Raw genomic sequence first — 22,166 nt, forward strand, 5'->3', positions numbered from 1 at the left:
TTTTACAGATGAGTAGTGAATGTTCAGGTAACTTTTGTAGACCAAGTGACTTTGTAGCTATAGCGGACACTTTTACCACAATGAGGCAAGAATAACTATCATCTAGAGTAAATTACATATATTTTTTAAAAGTATCTGTTATAAAAGCAATTCTTCTGCCAGTCGCACATTTTGCAAGTGCAGTTATTCTATTTCAGTAAGTGTTTTGTTTTCACAAAACATTAAAAAAGTAGACTGCTGTAAATGTATTAGGCACCATATTGAAGCTTTGGCTCAAGAGAAAAAAAAATAAATTCTAGCTTCCTAATAAAAGACAAACCCAGCAGTATTCCTGTTGTTTGCAAGAATATGGACTGTTTGAACTGATATTCACGTTTGAAACTAATATATTGTGACCTACAGAATGATGGATTCAGGAAATACTCTTAAAATACTCTTAAAAATCGTATACATCAGTTATTGCACAGTTGCCATTGGCAGTTCTTAGAAAGTATTTTTAATGAAAAAAAAAAATGTTTCTTTTTCCTTTGATTTCTAATTGTTGAAAGCAGACAGATTAAGTCCTTCAGGTCTTGGAAGAACTTTTGAGCGTGTCCATTTGGCAGAAGATGCATTCACATAAAGGCTCTAATTAAATGACTGTGCATGGACTTAGTGAAGTAATAATAATATGGCATTACATACCCATCATTACCACAGTTCTAATCATAAGAAAATAGCTTTCAGAGACTGATGATTTAGGTTCTTCTATGTGGCAGCTCAGAAACTATGTTGAGATCTTAACACCACTCCAGCCCCCACCCCAAAAGAAAGTAAGATTTTTTTACATTAATATTTTATTGTTTGGGAAATATGCTAAAGCAAAGACTCTGGGGACTGAAATCTTCCTCTGTTAAGTAAACAGACAGCATGAGGAAAGGTAGCTCCTCCTCTGTGTGCTGCTTCATCAATGTCCTCTCCCTGCATCTCATGCTATGGGCTCTGTCACAACCCGAAGCTAAGTCCCTGCTGAAGTTCATGGAAATTTAGGAAGGGAAAATCTGCAGGGATCTAGCACTATATTAGCACTGGAGTGATTTTTCTGTCGCTAGAAAAATACTGAAAATTGTATGCTAAAAAATGTATTTTTAAGTCTACGTTTTATGTTGCTTTCTGCTGCTGTTCAACCACCCTCTCAGGCCTCAGGTTCTGTACCACCAGCTGTGATACAATAACCTTGGTTACTTATACAGGGAATGCAGAACAATAGTTTGTGTTTTCATGGTTGCTGCATTTTTTTCATTGTTGATGTAAAATAATACTTCATTTGTTTTACCATATATGCAATAGTGGATAATACTGGAAATAAGAATTGGGTTGTTTGGGGAAAATTTGGACCACCAGAGAATGAATTAATAGTACTGAGGAAAGAGTAAATGAAAGAAAATTAGAACTGTTTCTCTTCTGTACATGTTGCTTTGCAGATGCTGTCATGTCTATATCTCTTTATTTGTTGATAAGAGACAAGGAATGACCTTCAGGAGTCTCATGACTGAAGCAGAAGCTGTAGTTTAAATCCCACAGCAACTAGCTAGTTTGAGGTTGGATTTGTAACAGTTTTTACATAGAAAAATCAGTCCCGTCTGTGTGTAAGAAAGAACTTTGGGAGGAGTGAACAAGAGAAGATGCAACTTCAGTTTGCTACATAAGTGGCTTGGGTTGGGAAAGGTGTGATGTAAGGAAAATAGACAAATAATGATCAGTGGTGAGAACACAGGTAGGGGATCTAACCTGAAGAAATATTTTTATTAAATAACTCATCAAGACTCCATTAAGTATTAAACTTAGAGGGAAAGGAGTGGATTTCCTTGGGAAGTTTAGTGATCAAAAGGAGGAATTTGTTGGGAAGACTTACCTTCTCTAGCAGTTGTCTCAGTTGCCTGCTTTTGGCATCTCTTGAACATAGGTTTTGTTCCGGTGCAACAACAGTGCAAATGCAACGGCCATCAGGATCCTGGGCTGAACTATAAACTTGCCACCCTTCCTTGGGGCTAATCTGAGTCTGTAATGACAAAATAATAAAAATAAAGGGAACTGAACTGATCTTTTTGTTGTTTGAAAAACCACTACCTCAGAAAATTTTATTTTTGCAGTATACGTTTGCAATTAGGTTCCTCCTAGTCAACACTTACTACTCTCTAATTAGATTGGTGGTTTCTCACAGTTTTGTCATATCTCACATATTTGTAATAGTTCTCTAGAAGCGTCCAGCACATATTGTTCCCAGGGTGGATGAGAACAGTTTTCTGCTCGTGACTGAACACAAACTAGTTGATTTAATCATTTGTAAAGGGATGTTACAGTTTTTCATCAGCAGAGAACAAACATGTCCTTTTAGCCTGAATGACTTTTACTTTAGAGTAATGGAAACAACAAAGACAGAACAGCTATAAAACCCTGAAGAGAGAGAGCACAGAGCATGGGACTCCCCCATTGGAACCTGGCTCAGCAGCACTTTGGGATGTGGATCAACAGGTTTGCTCCTAAAGATGTAGCATAAAGAAGACTGTTCTCTGTTGACTGCTACTGCACATACACCAAAGGGAAGAGGCGCTTGCTGCAGGGTCGTACTGAAAAGCGTCTGGTTAGTTTAGATGAACGGCGGTCATGGCAAGCATGACAGTGCAGTTAAGACACTGCACATGCTTCAGTGGGACAGAAGAATTCGGGAGTAAGCAAGAGTTCTTGTTTACAGTAACCATGATTGAGAAAGAAAAGCAAAAAATCACATTTGCTTGCAGAGGAGGCTAATACTGCACTGCATTTAAAGTTTGTGTGATACCTTGTGAGACTAGGTATCTGTTTAATGAGATGTATAGAAATACACACCATAAGAATGAGAGAAAGTGATATAATTAGATGAATGAAAAGATTCAGGTGATGGAATTAAAACTAGTGGACACATGAAGTCATTTTTTAACTTTCTTTTTAAACTGTAATTTAAAGTTAATATGCAATATTCTTTCCTAATAATATAGTATTGACTACTGAATTTCATAGTACAGATGCTAATGGATGCCATTGAAGTCATTTTGGTCTGAACACATTTGGAATCGATTACTAGTTATATTATAAAATTATACCTAGTGTCAGTACAGAGAGTGATTATTTAAACTGGCAAACTTTGATATTGATGCTTTACTGGCAGCTTAATGCAGAATAAGTTGCAGAGTTCCTCACCTGAAAAGAGGTACAATATCTTTGCAGACTGAGGCTAGAAAAAGACCCTTCGGAACGATGACTCTTCTGAAGAAGTCACTGAAGACAGCAGTGACCTACTGCAGTTAATTGAAAAATCAAAATGGTATTGTTCCCCTGTTTTGCAAGGAAAAACAAAGTGTCGTAATGTAGATGACTGTAAAAAGAGAACAGCTGAACTTGCCTTATGGTTTGCTAGAAAGGTGTATCCAGAGTTTGATGCTAAATTATACTGCCTCTATATGGTGTTCTCTTCACCTTAAGTTTTAGGGCAAAGAGAATCTAGTTTAAGACATGGAGAACACTAAAAACTAAACAAATTACGTATGCAGAGACAATTTAGATTGTTTTTGAGCAGCTACTAAAATTGTGAGCTGGAACAAGTGAAGCCTATCAAGGCTGATAACCCTTGCAAAGTGTAAGCTCTGTTCACTCCGGTAGTTTCTACGATTCTCTGTAGAACTTATGCCATGTTGTCATGCAAGAGCAAGGAAACTGAATTTTTCCTGAAGTTCAGGAACATGTTCAGGAATCTAGAGTTTGTGATTATAATCCCTTAGGATAGAAATACTTAATATAAGTTTATGAAAAATTGTGATATTTGAGCCTTACACCTGCTACATTTAGATTGGTAGCAACTGGTTTTACTGCATTCACGTAACTTTTCTACAGTGGAGAGTGTATGAGATACCAGGATCATGCACAGTCTGTAGTTAAAGCCATTATAATCCAGGCTGTGTTATCAAAGGTACTTAGATATTCTAGCGATGTCATGAGTGTCTCTCCTGGCTTTATCTATGGGAAAAAAAAACACCTTTATTGATTAACTTAGCAGATATTTTCTTATGGCATCTAACATATGGCTTGATTTTAAAAAGTAACTGCTCTTTGGGAAAATATTTCTCACAGTGAGAGACTGTCAGGCCCAATACAACTGCATGGTTATTGACTGCCTGTGCATAAATAAGCATTCTCATAGTACTCCTACAACTTAGGCTACAGTTCTTTGCAGTATTCTGTGGTTCCCTGTATTTGGGCCATTAGGGTTCCCTCATTAATTAGGATGGGTAATCACTGAGAAAAACAAGCAGGTGAGTATAGGTGCACTTTGCCTTTTTTTTTTTCTTCAGGTACTTTTTTAGTTTGACATTTAATCCCTACCTCAAGCAGAAGCTGCTGTGCCATGCAGGGAAAGAGCTAGAAGGCATCAAAACCTTACAGAAGCTACTGAATCTACTTTTCAAATGCAGGCTTACTGCTGACAGGCCTTAGTAAACAAACAAGAAAAGAAATAACAAGTGGAGTACAGCAACAATAATAAATTATGCTAGTTCTTGAATATTTGGGTAAAACAGGAGTCCCTACAAAGACCAATATTAACCATTGCCTTAGAAGGCTGCTGGGCTACAGACTCACCTCCAAAAGATTTATTTTTTCACTTGCACTTTTATATATTCTGATAAAACTGTTATAGTTATCTCCATCGATACTAGTGACAGGACAAATGGCAGTATGTATACTTAATATGGTTGCTTAAATATAAACAGTATTTTTCAGTTTGTCTTGCAATTTCAATCCTGGGACTGGAACAGATCTCAAAGAGGAGGCCCTCTCTCTGACCCCATCTCCTTGTACAATTCTTCCAGCTGAAGGGAGGAAATTGGGAGTTTTTGTTCTTTTTTTCCTGGTACAATATACACAATTTATGAGCTGTGTATGTGCTAGAAGAGAACTGCTGGAGAAGTGCATGTGCTGCACTGTGCACAGGACAAGCTGCCAGTGGATAACTCTTGATGGCAGTTAAAAACCAGTCAGTGATGACCTCAGTATTACAAAGCGCCTGAGGTATAAAGTCTCTCGGCCAACATCTAAAGCTTAGAGAAAGGTAGCAGATTTGTGGTGCTTGGTTTTATGCAGAAAGAACCCCATGTGATTGAAGTTTGGTGTTTTTGTTTTTTTTTTTTTTACTTGGCAGATGTTGCCAAGCTCCGATAATCAGGTTTGTGTGATTGTTTCCCCAGCTCTGCTGGCACTCCTGCTACCCCTCTTGAAACACAAAATATGCATACAACTCCAACTCAATGAGTGCAAAGAGCATTATTGAAATAATACTTTGGAGGTATTTGTATCAGCAGCCTTCTTTTGTAGCCACAGGAAGCTTGACAGTTTACACTACTTGGAATCTGAACATGTAAATATATATAAACACATATATGTGTATAAATAGATATATGTGTGTGTGTTATAATAACTAGTGTGCATCTCGTAGTTACTCAGTTGCAACTTTAAACTTGGATTTAAATGTGATAGGGAACTTTATTATTGTAATATCATATTGTTACAAAAACTAGCAATATATACTGTAGTTCAATGAGCACAAGTTACATTTAAGGAAAATAAAAGAGCTTTTCCTTGTCCCCTCACCTTGCTGCTCTAAAACACAACAGAATTGTTTAACATCATTTAATTAATTTTAAAGCAGTAATATTTAAAGTCTAAATGCAATGATTTTCTGCAGTAGTGTTTTTCCTCCATGCATATATTCAATTAATTAAATGTTGATTAGTAAATCCATCATTTTTAGTTGCAACTAAAAACTAAATTCTGAGTATAGTGAACTACTGTACAAATAGTTAAATTTACATAACATACTATTATGTAAACATCTGATTGCAGTTACACAAAAAGATACAGAGAAGAGTGTTTCACTAAACATTTAGGAAAATGTCCAATTAAAGTATTACTTTAAGTTTTAGGCTTCTCATGAGTAGTTAATTACAGCTTTTCTGTAGGTCTTCATTAACAGAGGCTGCTATATATGAGCATCAACGATACAGAGTGGTATTTGTGTCATTTGTATTATTCCCGTATCAGCCTTTCTAAAATTCGGGTACCCAACCTCTTAGTACCAATTTTATTTTGTTTCTAACAGCTATTTATTTCCTTAACTGTACTCCAGTAAAGGAAAATGGGAGAGAATCAGACCCCTTACATATTGTAGTAAATAGCTAATATGTAACATTATTCAGACAAAAAGAAACCCACTGCCAGATTTTTTTTTTTCTTAATAATGCAATACATTTTTCTGGAACAGTAAACATAGGAAAAAAGTCTAGACAAACGAAATTACATTGCTCTACTATTTTTAGCATTTCACACTCAAGATGAAGGCATTTGTTCTAATATTTAAGGATGCTATTTTAAAATCTTTCCTTTCATAATAAGACCGCAACATGCTCACCAATGTGCAGTTTTATGATGCCCAAAGAGAAGCATGCATTAAGTGATGACAGGAAGATCAGTAGCTTAAAAAGAGATTTACAAAGAGGCAGCAAACTAAAGCTTTTGCTGGCACTTAAACACTACTTCAGCATTAAGATGGCTTGCAACACATCACAGCTACTTACTAGAGTATCTGAAGTGGTTATTCTGGTGGTATTTAGTCCTACCAGAGATGGGAGAGTTTGGGACATCCAGTTAGAGATCATTGCCATGGTACTAAGAACAGCACCAAGCTTCAGCAGTGGAGGACTCATTGCTGTGGAGCTAATGAGTTTTCATAGTGACTGATTATCATCCCAGTGCAGGCTGGCAGTGAGAGGCGTGACTGCAGCACACAACATCCACAGCATGAAAGGAGATCAAGACACCCAGATTTAATCATCCATTAGAAACACTCATATCCTTATTTGCCCTCTGTCTTTCTGCTCTAACAAATACTTATGACTATCTTATGCTGACCACTAAATAAACAGTCCTTTCTATGCTAATAATTATTGCAGTTTCCAGTGGGAGATGGCATGGGTGAATTACCTCTTTATAGGTGCTAGAGACTCAATTAGCACTTAATTAGTTCAGCCCTTGCAGAGTAGTATGTGTTCCTGTCTGAAATGCAAAAGCCCAATCACAAACCCGGACACAAATAACCCCCCACTCCCCATCACTGCTTTGGTAGAAATATGCTGAGGTTTATTTCTAAATATGATCCTATACTTGTCCAAGTGGATGGGGAAGGGGGAGAACTGTCAGCCTGCTCGTGAAAACACCAGAAACCTCTCTGAACTTTCCTTGGTTTGTTGATCTCACATAAATTACAAACATCAATGACTTTATAATTTCCCCAGCCTGTTATTAAGATATTTGGTGTTCATAAAAGAACATTGAAGCAGTAAAGATTCACATTTCTCAGTGTTCTTGTTAGTTTACAAGTTTTTATACTGAGAGTTATTGCATTACATCTAGGCCTGGCAAACTAAGTGTGTCTTCATTGCCGTTTGGATGGGAACAGAAGACAAATTGTGGGTTGCTCATGTAGCATTTTGAGGCTTCTTTCGGCTCTAATCTGCTGTTAAATCTACTGTTCTCTAGTGCTGTAGAATGATCTCCAGGTTCAGTAGCAATTTATCTTTTTCATAAATTTAGCAAGTATAGGGAAAAAAAACCCCACCAGAAAAAAAGAGTATAGCAATCATTGTGCTGTTGAGGTAGTTTTACTTTTTGATTTTAAAAAGAAAAAATGCTGAGCAAGGATTTCTAACAGCAATTATTTTAGAGAGTACTTGCTTAAAAGTTTTCAGGGATAGACTACTATATTTTTCCCAGAGGCAGTTATGGACTTTGTTTCTGAATTTGCTTCCAAAAGACTGTATTTTTCTTAAGGAATTTTAGCTGTTTGCATGAAGGAAACCTGTAGTGAAACTGAAGGGATGTATTTATAGGACGGTGTGATCATGAATGCATTCAATAAAGTGACTAAACCCCTGAAAACAGTTTTTCAGATTCTCAGAGCTTGTACTCCAAGTTCAGGCTAGGCTTTTCTCTTCCAACATTCATTCAGAATTATTTCAATAAATCTCTTCAGTTTAATGAAAATAGAAAATTATTTTTTTTAAAAGAAATTGAAAAACACATTGAGAGCTATTATAATCTTATAAGGAGTCTTCCAGCAATAGAATACAGAGAAAAATTCTGTGTATCCAAGTATTAAATGTTTTCTGGGAGTTGCACAGTAAGATGAGCTGTGAAATGTTTCAAATACTCAAAAAAACCTAACTGACTGAAGACATGCATCTGGAAACAGTGAAAGAATATGAGTTTGCTTATATACAGCTTCTGCACAGAAAAATGAGCTTTTTGCTAGTTTCTCTGTTTGTATAGACATTGTAGTAAAAGACCTAAATATGAAAATAATAATCAATTAAATACTAAACATCTTGTAGTTTTATTTACCTGTAGCATGTTGAATGCACACATTTGTTTGCATGCGTTTTGACTTATTTCACATACTTTATCAAATTGATACCAAAACTCCTGGAACAAAATAACACGCAAGGGCTGTTTTCTCCAGAGAACTTGGATTGCTTTCAAAATATGAACTGGTAGTTGATGATACTGATGTCTGAATAAGAAAACATGATACTTTTTTTTGGGACTGAGAAAAAAAAAAATCCCAGTAAAAAAATGCTGCACTGGATCAGTCTCCTTGATCCATTTAGCTCCTTCCTCTAGCAATGGCCAGCAGTGGATGCTTAAAAAGATGAGTGTAAAAAGAGAACAAAAATATAACAATACTTTTCTTGGTGTAACCTTCCAGCAAACTGTGGTACTTATTAGACCTGAGGTTGTAACTTTGTGTTCAAGAGTCTTGCACAATGCTTGCTTCCATGAATTTCTCAAGTAATTTTTTAACTCATCTGTACTTTTAGGAGGCACAACATCCACTGGCATGGAGTTCCACAGTTTAATTATGTATTGTGTGAAAAACATACTTACTAGAAGTCATGATTAGATTGCAAATTTGAGAAATGCTGTGTTCAATCCAAATCTGCAATTTTCTGTTAAAAACCTTTTTTTTTGAAAATTATAACCTTAATCTGTTTCTAATGACCAGAATTGCTTTCAGCTACTTAATAGAAAAAAAACCTTCATCGATGCATTTGGATGCTGCAAATATAGTAATCAAGCCCATGAAACAACTCAGTTTTGTTAAATCTCGTAACACTGTTGGTACCTTTTGAGAGCCAGTGGTGACTCTACTTTCTTTTGTTCTATTGACTCCTTTAGAGTCAATAGCAGCATTAGGTTTCATAAATCAACTTTTGTAGTAGTGTCTGTGCTTACTCTCTGGGGTGTGTTCTAGGATCCTGACCTCCTGCTTGTCTGGAGTCAGCAACTACACTGGCTCCAGCCAGGCATCTGTGTTTCCTTACTTTCGCAAACCAGAGTGCAAAGATGGCTGGTATGTGCCACATTTCAGTCCGGTATGGGGATGTGCTGCTCGATCCAGAGCTTCACAAGCACTCCTGCATTTCACAGTTCTGTAATGGCAGCTGTTCTACTCAGCATATTTTCTGTATTTCAGAAGATAAATTTTATAAAAGCTTGGATTGTGTGATGGTGGCCATTAAGTGTATTGCCCTGTAGTGTCTTGAGACTGAGAGGTCAGTCGGGCATTACCTCAACATGATGAAGGGCATAGTGAGTGGAGGTGTTTGAGTCTTTGAAAGAGTTCGTGTTTCTGTGGAGATAGGCTTAAAGTTGTCTGCTAAGAGATGTGCATATTTGAACCATCCAGAATGACATCAAGAGTCAGGTTTTTGCTGAACTGTTGCACTTTATTGGCAATTTAACAATTCCCTGAGTAACTCCACTGATTACTTCCAGTATGGATTAGGTAACATTTAGCAATGTTGCATAATTTTCTACTTTTATTGGGTTCTTCTGAAGTACCTCAGCATCCTCTCTAGACCTAACACAAAAAAGATTGTCATTCACCAGTTTTATCACCTTTTTTGTTCCTGTCTTCTTTCAGAAGTTTAATAAGCACATTAATTCCCCCGGTTCCAAGACATTTCCTTAAAGTAATGATAGATTTTTTTTTTTTTTAAACCACATTGAGCTGCAGCTGTTAGTATTTTTGATTTTCTTGTATTAAACATTTTCTGTTCCACAAAAGAACATAATTGGTCCCCTCCTGATTGTTTTAACCTTGGACAAAGTACATTCAAAAGATAATAAAAGGCTTTTCTGAAGTCCAGATGAAAAATTACTGCTGATTATCCTTAATCCAGTGTATTGTTATCTCCTGCAAAGAACACTCTTTGGTTATTATGATTATTCCGAACAGATGACATGCTGCTTGGTTCTCGTGATAAGAGTATTCATTAACGTAGTTTAGAACTTTATTTTCTTCCAACTAGTTTACCTGCTGAAGAGAAAACCTGCTAATGTGTGATTCACAGTATTGCTGTTAGATACACCTTTAAAGAGCATAGCAGGAGATAATCATCTAGTACTCTTGGCTGGTTATATAATTTTAAATTACCATATAATGGGTATCTGTTTGGTATCCCCATGGTGCTTAGGTTAGATCCCCTGTAACTACACAAGGGCTTTAAAGCACATTTGCACTGCAGTCCAGTGATGGTGGCAGGTTGTAGAGGTATATGGAAATCTCCTAAGGCAGCCCTAGCCCAGGGACTAACAGTAATGTAGCTTACACTGGAAAGCTGCAAAACTGTTCTTCTAGGACTGTAAGTCAGTATGTGGCAGCTGTGTCCTGTATGTGTAATGCTAAACATGGGATTGTTTACATAGGCTACACCTTTCACCTAGACAGGGACATTACTTGTTCGGTGTAATAGTCAATATTCTGTGTATCTAATATTCCTCATTTCATGCAGCCATTTGTCAAATAGTTGCTTCAGAGTAGTACTGCTAGAGAAGACATATGTGGGAACGGAGACTGTCTCTGAAAAGGTTTCTTTCCTGAACAGTGGAAACACTCACTGGAACTATATTTTGTTTGTGTTCTCATCAGAACTGTAGAAATGTCCAAAAACCTCTTCTGTTAAGGAGTTAAAACTTTAAAATAATTTTAGCTGTATTTTGCCATAAATATTTGGGTAAATTAAAAAATGGCAAGCAAATAATAGAATTTTTTTGTGAGAAACACATCTGAAACCACATATACAAAGATCTTACCAGAAACCAGAGAATAACTGAAGAGTTATTCTCATCTCGTTAGGAAGTAGAAACAAAACCTTATGATCTGTATTTCATTTAAGCTCTGTGGTTTGCTTTTGTTTTTTTAGAAAGGTGCAATTTCAGATTTCTAGTCTACGATAACCTGTTATGAAGTAGTTTTCTGAACAAGAGCAACAGTAATTCTAGAATATGAACATTATTATTTATTACCCTGAAATTTCTACTGGTATGATAACTTCCTCTTTTTGTATCTAACTTCTCCTAACGTCAGTAAAAGCTAAAACATTTATACCGAATAACTACAGCTGCTGTAATTTGATTTTACGTAGAAGTATGCAAATCTGGAACAATTTCAGTGTTGCTAGCAGAGTTACTGTATACCAGTTCTGTAATATTCAATTATTATATTATAAATTATTAGAGGTATTAAAGTATTATTAAGGTATTGTATGAATGCCTTTACTGTTATTATATAAGTTGGAGGCTCTTCTAGTCTCTGATATTTACTTTCACTTTGAGATCCTGTTACATTTTGATATGGGTTAAGTAAAGTCTAATCTAAATGAGAATACAGCCCAATGTTACGTTATCACAACTGAGGTATGATAATCTCTGTACTATAAAAAGTAATTAACATCAGTATTAGGAATATCAACATAGCAAATGTCCTGAGATTCAGCAATATGTGAACACACACGTATAAATGCATGAAAAATGTCTAGTTAACTCCTGGCTTGAGGAAAAGAAACAGTGATTGTAAGAAAGAGGAAACGGTGAAGTTCAGCAGTCACTTACTTAACCCTGATGTCAGCTTATTTAATGTTTGTAAAAATATTTCTTACAATACAAAATCATGTTCATAGGTAAATGCTATAAAGGCTTTGCCTAAAACCTGGCATTTTATGAAGATAGAGATCCAAGTGATTGCATACTCATGGCTCAGCTGTCTTAAATAGCTTCCTTTGAAGCAGAGCAAAGTCAGGAATCTTAAATCTCAGTAAGTTTGTACTTTGACAGGTTAGGTTTAGAAAGTAAGCTCATGCATAAAAGTGAATCTTCCCTTGTTACAGTGTTCTATAGTGTAGAGTTCTTTTTCTTCATGTGATATACTCTAGGAGTGACTCAGTAGTACATTGGGTTAAAAAATGTGTGTCAGTACTTCAGTCATGTTCCTGAGCGTTGTTAGTTATTCACATAAGATTAATGCATGTATAAAGCAAAGTTCTTAGAATTTGAATAGCAGTTAACATTCACAGAGCTGCAGGTGGTCTGAGAAAGTACATCTTTGCCCTTTCAGTTCAATTCCAATTCTTTAAATATAGACACCCCAAGAAAAGTTGAGCTTCTTCATCTAACTCTATGTTTTTGTTAAACAAAAAACTCTGGCTTTGAAGTGTTACTTGTGAATAGTAATATCCAGGTTCTTTGTAAGAGCAGATTGAGAGGTTTGTGCCCTTTCTAGAGAATATCCTTTCACCAGCTCATCTGTGCATACACGGTGACATTCTTCAGTCAGGCATCTCCACTCATAGTAAAAGTATCGAGCAAGGAATTTTCAAAGTCTGTTGTCCATTACATGCTTCTCTACCATTGCTGTTGAGGTGACATTCTTTCTGAAGTGGTCTTAGCTATCTGCTTGTCCATTTTTCAGGCTTCAGGGAGCTTCTTTTGTATGAAGGAAGACATTGTTCTTAGCACTTTCACGGTTTTTTCCCACCTATTCTCTTCTGTTCTGCTGTTAGCAATTCCCAATTGTACAGAGTAACAAAGTAGTGTGTCTACAGTAGGCTTAGTTCACTATGAGAGTTGCCTGAAACTAGAAGCAGGCTGGGCAGTGTGCCTCAGGAAAGTCTGCAGTTACTTGAAACAGCTGGGAAAAAAAATGGGCAGAGAAGGACTAACTGAAATGAAAACAAAAACTTCTTCAGTTGATTTCCTGCCATTTTAATTTTCAGTAACATTTATATCGGATACTCAGTAAAACCTCATAGGCTTTTCCCTCAAAGGTGTGATATGATGATGGATCTAATGGGAGAAAAAGAGTTTAGTGAAATCAGCCTTTTCTGTTCTGTCCTTGTTATTTCTCTGGCTGATCAAGGTTATTCATGCTTACTCAAAAACTTATTTTCTAAAATATAAAGAGATATCTATTCAGTAGAGAACGACTAAAGATTGTGCAGAGTCCTTTTCCCTTCAACAGAGGTTGGGAATCTGCATGCTTTTGGAGCATCCTGGGATCCCTCCTCCTGCTATGAACATCCACAGAATGGCAGTGTGCAATGTTGGACGGTCCTGGCTCTGAAATTGGTTGGGCATCTGACAGTAGTGCGGTTTTAATGTTCTTTTGAAAACTGTAGGGATTGGATATAAGGATTTATGCATAATTCCTCCTGGAGTAATCCTCATGCTTAAGGTTTTTAACCATGTGCAATTTTGTCTTTTTTCCATCCTCAAAATCATATTATTCTGTTGAGGGTGGGTGAGGCAGGTGAGCTGGCTTTCATTGAGGATAAACTTAAAAAGAAACTTGTTCTTCTAAGATGTCCAGAAGCTGAAATTCACTATGAAGTTATATATAATCCTGGAGTAGAGCTTGAGCCATGAATATCAGTGAATTCTGTTTTAATTTAATACATTAAGTGGTTTCAGCTGGCTCTGACTGCAACTGGATGTCAGAAAACAGAAACCTAAGATACTTAGAACAGAAGTCCATTTAGACTCTGTGAAAATGGCCAGTATAACTGAAACTTTTTCTGGTTAATGTATACTTACAGCTTTTGGCAGTCAGTGGTTACAGACCCCTAAACTGGAGGTTGCCTGTGGACTGTCCCATATAATAGCTACAGGTAAATTTGTTCAGTCCCTTTTCAAAATATTCTTGGATCTTTGTGACTGAGAAAAAGACAGAAATGAAGAAAATAGGAAGGGTTTGTAAAATATAATTCCCTGTAAAGGGGCAATTTTGGCTTTGGGAAAAGACTAACGTGCTATGTCTGTACTTATAAATACAACAGGGTTGGGGCATGGGGTTGGACACTGGCCCACAGCAAACCATACTGTTTGTTGTTAAAACAGACCCTGATTACCTTTTCCTTTTATGCCTGGGTATGATTCAGTTAGATGGTTTGGACATGGATGCAGCATTTCAGGGGGGAAAAAGAATAGTTTTGGTGTGTGGAAAGGAGCCGTGCCTAGTGGTCCACAGAGCAGCTCATCTCCTTTTTATTTAGTAGCATGGCTGTATTCACATTTGGCTAAGTCCTGTCTTTGGAACTGAGAGCAAAGGAACCATCTACTCTTGTTTGATTTCTGCTGTATTCTGACAAACAGGTCTTTCTATGTTCTTTGTAAATGAACAGATTTGCATTACAGAAACATTTGGCTTTATCCTCCTTTTATTTCCTGATGCAGATAGTTGTCAAGACTTTATAAACTGACTAATAAAAAAGTGAAATAGGGAGGGTTGTCCTAATGGCTTACCCTGCATCCCACCATGTTTCATACATTCTTTTGGCAAGTCTCTTCTCACACTGTCATGTCATACTGATTCCCTCTGCTAACATATCCCTGTCATATCCTCTGTATGGATGAAATAGAGAAAATTCTTCAGAAGTCTAAATTAGTGCTTACTTGCAGTGGTCTGGCACCCCACAGGCTACAGTACATGTAGATACTAACCAAAAATTTATAGGTTCAACCAGCATGGCACTGATAATGGCATTTAAAGGCTGTCACATCTTTCTGTTAGGATCTTCTAACAACAGTGGCATTAACAACATCTCTCTTCTGAGATACAAAGATCTGTTTCAGGAGGCAGAAAGACTGAGAAAGAAAATTATGTGGCCTTTCAGAAAGCACTGCATGTGCTTCCTGCAAAATCCTCAAAAAGTGAGATTTTGTGAACATTTATCATTGCAAGCGAATCAATTTTTAATGTATACTGTTTCTTGAAGCCATTCTGGAAGGTCTGGTTTACTTTTAAATTGGGATGAAAGCATACAAGGAGTATATGTGAATATTGAGAAAATTCCACGGGTTGCTTTTGCTGCAAGACAGAGGTGTTAATCTGAATGCTATGGCCAAATTCCAGTCCAGTTAGCTATGTTCTGTCTAGCAAAATGCTTCCTGCAGTTTCAGTTGGATACTGTAATCTGTTCTAAATGCTGTATAGTGCTTTGAATACAATTAAATAGGTGACGTGTTTCACCTCAGAGATGGCTGCATTTCAGTAGTGGGCAAAATAGTCCATCTATATGGCACAAAGCATGATCTGAGATCAAAGACACTATAAAATACTTTAATGTTTAAATAAGGGTATAGAAAGCAAACACTTGTTATTTTGTAAGGCTGTAACAATCCTCAAAGTTTCTGATTTGAATAATGCTGAGAAGAACTAAAGATTTTTATCTGGGAATGAATCAAAATTATATTACTTGCAGAAAAATAATACAGAGTATGTCATAGACCTCATTGAAATTATGAAGTACTATTTTTCTAGCTGCCTTTTTTATTTCCTATTTTACAGAACAGAAATAAAAGTTTTAAAACATATTTCACTTTAAAGGATTCATTTGCTCATTTTTATGGATCTTGACCTTGCCCTTTACCCTGGTTTTTGTTTTGTTTTTTCCTTACTGAGATTATCAAAATAGGCGGGTGGCTGTGTGAGGTCCATCCTCGCCAGGGATGGGTGCTGCCCTCTGCAGAGCTGCTGAGGGCTGAAGGCTAATAGCAACTGAAGCTCTTAATGGATGAGGAATTTGGGTGTCAAATTTGAAGGTCCAAGGTTCTGTTCCCAGCCCCTAGTGAGCAAAAATAAAAATTTATTAAATTGGTGCTGTTGTCTGAATATAGTACTGTGAGAAATGCAGTTCTGTAATGCATAGCAGAGAGCAAAAGCAAATGTAAATATGAAAAAAACCACAAATGTGTCCCAGAGGTTGTGAAGATCAGTGCTCTTACCTCTCATGTGGTAACACTGGCTTGTACAAATAGATAAAAAAATAAATAAAATGTGGTTTAATCTTGGCTACCATTTTCCTGAAATGACAAAATGCCAGTTTTGTAAGCTTTGATATGGATGATTGAGATTTCTGCATATTGGTGAAAAGCAACATTGTAAAAGCTAGTTTGAATGTGAAAAGTTTACAATAACTTTGTAAAACTAGTAGGAGAAAGAAAAAGAAAGCTGCAGAGAGGAAGAGAGAGGGGAAAAAATGGAGCTGTAAGTACTCAGACATACTTAGTGCTGAGGTATTAGGGACTGCTGCCTCTTTGCTCCTAACTTGTTACTTGAATATAAAAGAAAGATACCTAGAAGACAGACAGTCCAAAGCACCTTTTTATATATTCAGTATTTATGCATGGGACAATGGCAGTCATGCTAGTGTGCCCATCCTCAGCATGGTTGTTCTGTCACCTCAGTATACTGCTTGCTGTGTGAGGGTTGATATCCTTCCCTGAGAATTAACAAAATCCTGAACTGGTTAATATTCTTACTATTGGAAGTTGCCTCCTTTTTGGGACAAATGAGGCTACTGTAGTTCATACAGCTTATGATTTTCCAGGATCCCAGGCTCAGCAAGTCTGTTGGACGCCCACAGCTATCCACATTGTTTTGAAAGAAGTAATTTGCATTCTGATTTTCCTTCCTCCATTTCTACTAGCAGTTTGACTTAGATGTGATTGACGTACCACTTTGCAGAGGTTTACTATTAGCACAATGCTCAGAAAAATCCATATATGCAATAGTTAGCAACTATTAGGAGAGGGCATGTTCTTTTGATTAGAAGAGAGTGGTGTACATTGACAGTTCCGCAAAACTAGGCACAGAAAAATGTGAGCCAATGCAAACACTGAGATAAATGTAGAATATTTCTTCAAACTTGCGCAAAATAAAAGATGAAGAGATAGTCTGAACAACTATGTTCATATTATACAACTATGTGGCTTGCATGGTGATACTTAAAGGTTAATCATTTCAATGTTTGTGATTCTTCACCCTGTAATGTGTTATCCTTTACGCCATTTTTCATGTGTCTCTAAAACAGGCGTTGAATCCTATTCTCTGAGTTAGAAAGCTGTGGTCTCGGACTAATAACGAGTGGCTTTTCAGTTATTACAGAACATGATTACAGCAGTTGAGGAGACGGTTGAAAATGGTTGGGCTTTGTGTTGCTTTGCAGTCATGCAGTGGAATGTCTGATACTACAGGCTATGGCAGTGAAAGAGAACAAAGCTTTTACAGCACAGTAAGCAGTTCTGACATCAAACTGATCAATGACTTATCCCACACAAAAGGCTCACATTTCAGCTTCCAAATGCAAAGTGTTCTAAAAAAATAATGGTACACATTACACTCATTCTTTTATAGTTGCATTTTATGACCAAAAGGAAACAAGGTCATACCCAATTTACAAGATGACTGGAATTTTGCCGTTTTGTGGGGTTTATTGAACTGACAACAGAGGAATATAAATGATGAAGACTCAGGCAATACCACATCAGAAGCCTTCTGTTTACTGATGCTCTCCATACAGCCTGTAACCTATATTTTTAAAATGTCTTTTCAGCAGTTTCACTCTAAGGCTATTTTTAATCATCTCCAGCACTTAATCACTGTTTGCAGTCATAATCCTCTGTTTACAATATTAAAATTAAAAACTATAGAGATGACTGTTATCTCACTGGAAAAAAAAATGAAATATGTGAGGAGCAGGCATCAATGAATAGCTTAGAAGCAAAGAATTCACTCCCAGAGAAAAAGGTTTCTGTCCACAAGAAGTTCAATGCAGGCATTTTTCTTTCTAGCTTGAAATAGGAGGAATTCACTAATTAAGAATCACAGTCAGTGAGTCTTTAAAGGACTGCTTAGCAATGTGATTGTGAAGAGTAGAATTCATTGGCAAAGCTGGTGAAGCTTTACATAAGCTTTTAGATCTCATTAATAAAAAAGGACTAAGATTTTGGTTAATGAAGGCATTTACATAACTTTTGAGATTTGATATTACTTTTACAGGGAGATTTAACTAACTCATTTGCAAATGACAGAGAAATTTAATAAAAGATTTTTACTAAATCTTGTAATTCGTTTCTGCAGCTTGGCTAACAGATGCAGAAAGTGAAGGAACTATTGGCACAAGGGCAAAAAATAACTTTGGACACAACTTGTGCTGGAGCTCCTGAAAAGTGTTTTCAGTCCAAAATGATCGTTTAAAAAATATGTACAAACTCATCAAGGATCACAAAACAAGAAAAGCAAATTCAATCCAAACTACTGTAAAGGTCATGAGGGTAAGACACAGCGCCCCCCCCCCCATCAAACAATACACAGCATTTTGAAAGCAAAGTCCTTATATTCTTCAGGTCTGTTGAAACCTGAATGTCTGCAGAGGAAAAGTTTTAATTCACTTCTGTGATATCACCATATCTTAAAACTAAGATGACTAAACTACAGCCAATTACACAGTTCACCTGAGATACTTATTCGGATTACATGAAATCTTAAATTCCAGACTATGTGGTATGCGCTTTTCAGTAATTCAACAGGAAAACCCCCCATTGATCATGTAACATAGTATAGAATATAGCGTTCAAGATCCAGATACATATATTCCTCTTCCACTCAAACCATTCATAGATCAGTCCTTTATACACTGAAAGTAACTGAGAATATTAATACCTTGGTTGTCAACAGAGAAAAGCTGTTGAAATTGTGTCGTCATTATTGCTGAAGCTAAAGGTGAAGTTCTGTAATCATGGGAAAGTATTTTGCTGTATGATTTCCGTGAACCATCGTTTAGTATTATGAGTCATAATAATGTCTTTCATAAACAAACAAAGCATTGTAATTTTGGTCTTCATAGTAAGCAGAAACACTAATTTTCACCTGGAAACCCAATATGCCCTTCTTAATAAAAACATCAGAGATGTGATGTGTGCTCTAGGTGACATATTGTTTAGAGGGGTGAAACTCTTTTTCAGCATCTTGATAGTAGGAGAGAGATAGGAAATGCTGTAAATAAGTAGAATTTACATTCTCAAATGTAGCTTAGGAGGAGAAAATTATCAACTATTTAATATTTCCAGGAAAATCCATGTGAAAAAAATCTGTCTGCTTTTCTCTCCTCTCAAAACATTAATCCATCTTGAGAACAATGGAGATAATGCCTCAGAACTGAACTATCTTTTTCAAAGATCTGGCTATACCATAACTGGAATTTTATTTCCTACCTTTTATCCTGAGCTGAGTAAAGCATATTAGAGTTGTATTTTTTGAATCATATTTGAGTCACTCAGTACTTCCAAAATATCCCATAAAGAAATGATTCAAGAACACAATTAATACATATCCCTTTCAGGCACTTCTAAATATAAGGAGGTTGATGATTGCTGGCGGGCTTAAAATATTTACTATTTGAAATATAATAAAATTATCATGGCTTTTCTTTCATTATTTGAAGCCTAATAAAGTTACCTGCAAGTTGCAGGCAAGGTGCTCTTCCTGTTAAGGGGTGTGACTTGCCATTCTGCTGCTTAAGAAGTGTAAGGCAGAAATAATTATGACTATATCATTCTTTACTGTATTTTACAGCCATCTGTCCCAAGCAAGCGAAAATTCTGTTCTGAGTTTTTGTCTTGCATTAGTGTGTTCCTAGCTAAGATTTAGATCTCCTGCTTTTAAAAAGCACCAAGTCATTAAACCATAAAAGCAAAAACTATTAACATGAAACTGGAAAAAAATGGATACAACTTAGGCAATGTGTCAAAGCTGGTGATGTTAAGGCAATTAAATAGCGATAAGTAAGCACTAAGGTCCATCACTGTTAGCCTTGGAAATCAGTTTTAAATTTATAAGTAGAATAAAATTATTTAAAATCTATGTAAAAAGAGACAGTTTGACAGAAATAGGAAGATGCTGAAGAAAATATTGCAGAGGTTGAAAGTGGGAAGCTGAGGAAACTGCATTTCACATACACTTCTTTTTAATTGATTTTTTGCATTTGATGGACTAGCAAATTATTGTTTATTTGTTTTCTTTTTAATATAACACATAGTCAATCTATCACAAATAAGGAGAAAAGTTATTCCAGATGGAACCCACCTCAGCCAGTGCTTAGGGAAAATATTTGTCTTTTTTTGGGCCAGATGGGATGCCATAGGGCTATTCGCAAGAATTAGATGTGGTTTTTTTCTTTAATGTAACATATAATGCAGAAAAAAAAAGGTGAAAATACATTCTCTAGCTTGAAAATATGGTTGCTGCAGGGAAAAGCCTGCTGTCTGTGTTCTTATTTCTCATAAGCTTTCTTGCAGTCAAAGGGGGTAAGTAAAGGGTCAAAGGAGCAAGGAAAGTAGAAATATTAATGCATGATTTCAGCAGTGCACAGTCAGTAATAACAAGAAAACCTGCCTAATGGATAGACAGTAACAGATAATTTTAAAGACATTGGCTTTGTCAATAGAAAGAAAACCCCCCAATAAACCAATAATTAGCTAGTTGCAGCTTCCCGCCTATGTTAGACTGTTTAGGAAACAGACTTCTGCAGATCTCTTAAATCTGATGCAAAGGATGACCACTTGAGGCTGAAGACTGTTAATAATACTTTTCTAAATTATCTCCATTGGGAGCTCTTTTTCTTTTACTACCACATGCACGTTTTAGAGATAATACAAGCTATTTCCTGAAGGGCACTTCAGCAAAACCCAGCTTGAATTTATACCAAGTTTTCCTGGAAGAATTTAAGTGGAGTTTTAAAACAAAGTGCTAAATTTTAGCTCTGGAGTAACTTAATTAAATGACAGTGAATTTGCAAATGGTTTTTGCTCATTATAGTCAAATAATCAAAATCAGTTTAAAGGCAAATCATAACTTGCACAAGAGGTATATCACAATTCTTTTGGTTTGGATAGATTACCTTTGCTCACATTGTTAAGCTCTGCTCTGGACTGTGAGATTTTTGATTCATCATTCAGTGAACTAAGGACGCAGAGGAGTTATTTAATGAGTTAAAGGGAAACTCAGTAGATAAAGTTAGTGACATGCACATTCTTTCATCTGCAGTATGATGAATTGAAAATATTCGGATGAATTTAAAATCTTAAACTTATCACTGGAGATTTTGTTAAATGACTTTGATACAAAAGGAAACATTTTGGAATGCTTCCTTTTAATAAATTGTTAATGTGTGAAAGAGACAAGTCCCTCAGTTGCAAATGACTTTTTGATCCACAAAAAGCTCGTCAGTCAAGTCACTTTACATAAATTCAATGGTTTATTATAACATGAATGGATATTTTGGGCTGAACAACAAATTCTTATTTCAAAGGGTTTAGAATAAATACAAACATAGACACTTTAATTCTTTTGAAAAATTGATAGAGACTTGAAATATACTTACTGTGTTGTTTAACAGGGTACTGGATATAGCCATACTCTAATAAAAGCAAAACAGCCTATGGGAATGATCTAGAGCCTGGGAAAGCAGACTACAAAAACACTTAACTGGGGACATTCAAGCAATCTTGTTTTATCCTGAAATCTAACTGAATGTTTTGCTGCTGGCAGTGTTTCATGTTTATTTATTGTTAAGATACAGGTCTGAGCTGTACAGAGGAAGCTGTTTGCAGTTCTTGTGCTTTTGATTCTTCATAACTCATGGTTATGGTTTCTTAATCAATATAAATTGCAAATTTTTCCCTTAGCAAACCATTTTCTCTAACTCTGTCAGTAGGTTTAATAAATTATATGACCTCTTCCTAAAAATTTTACACGGCTTATGTACATACATGGATGTAGAACACTCCTTTAACAAGTATTAGTTTTCTGTGCTCAAGTTTGCTTTCTGGGTTTAGAACAATTGATTTCAGAATCAGATTCCCAGATCTGGAACTCTTTTCAGAAGAACTCTGTAATCTCGCTCCAGATTTTCCATCTTTCCTTG

The 22,166-nt window shown here is 36.2% G+C and overlaps 1 protein-coding gene across 3 annotated transcripts in view; it reads right to left on the reverse strand.

Annotated features, from left to right (window-relative positions):
* Positions 1–22,166, reverse strand: part of OLFM3 (olfactomedin 3) — a 66,476-nt gene that overhangs the window by 16,818 nt on the left and 27,492 nt on the right. The window contains exons 1-2 of one of the 3 annotated variants that reach the window (XM_074832643.1): positions 6,645–6,791; positions 1,895–2,041 (exon numbers count right to left, since the gene is read on the reverse strand). In XM_074832643.1, coding sequence (XP_074688744.1) covers positions 1,895–2,041; positions 6,645–6,773 — 276 coding nt within the window. In that variant the 5' untranslated portion in view covers positions 6,774–6,791. Of the gene's footprint in view, positions 1–1,894; positions 2,042–3,219; positions 3,293–6,644; positions 6,792–22,166 lie in introns of those variants that run through there. The other 2 variants (XM_074832645.1, XM_074832644.1) reach the window with 2 other exon arrangements.

This window comes from Strix aluco, chromosome 8 (assembly GCF_031877795.1).
Source record: "Strix aluco isolate bStrAlu1 chromosome 8, bStrAlu1.hap1, whole genome shotgun sequence".
In the NCBI taxonomy this organism is placed as follows: Eukaryota; Metazoa; Chordata; class Aves; order Strigiformes; family Strigidae; genus Strix; species Strix aluco.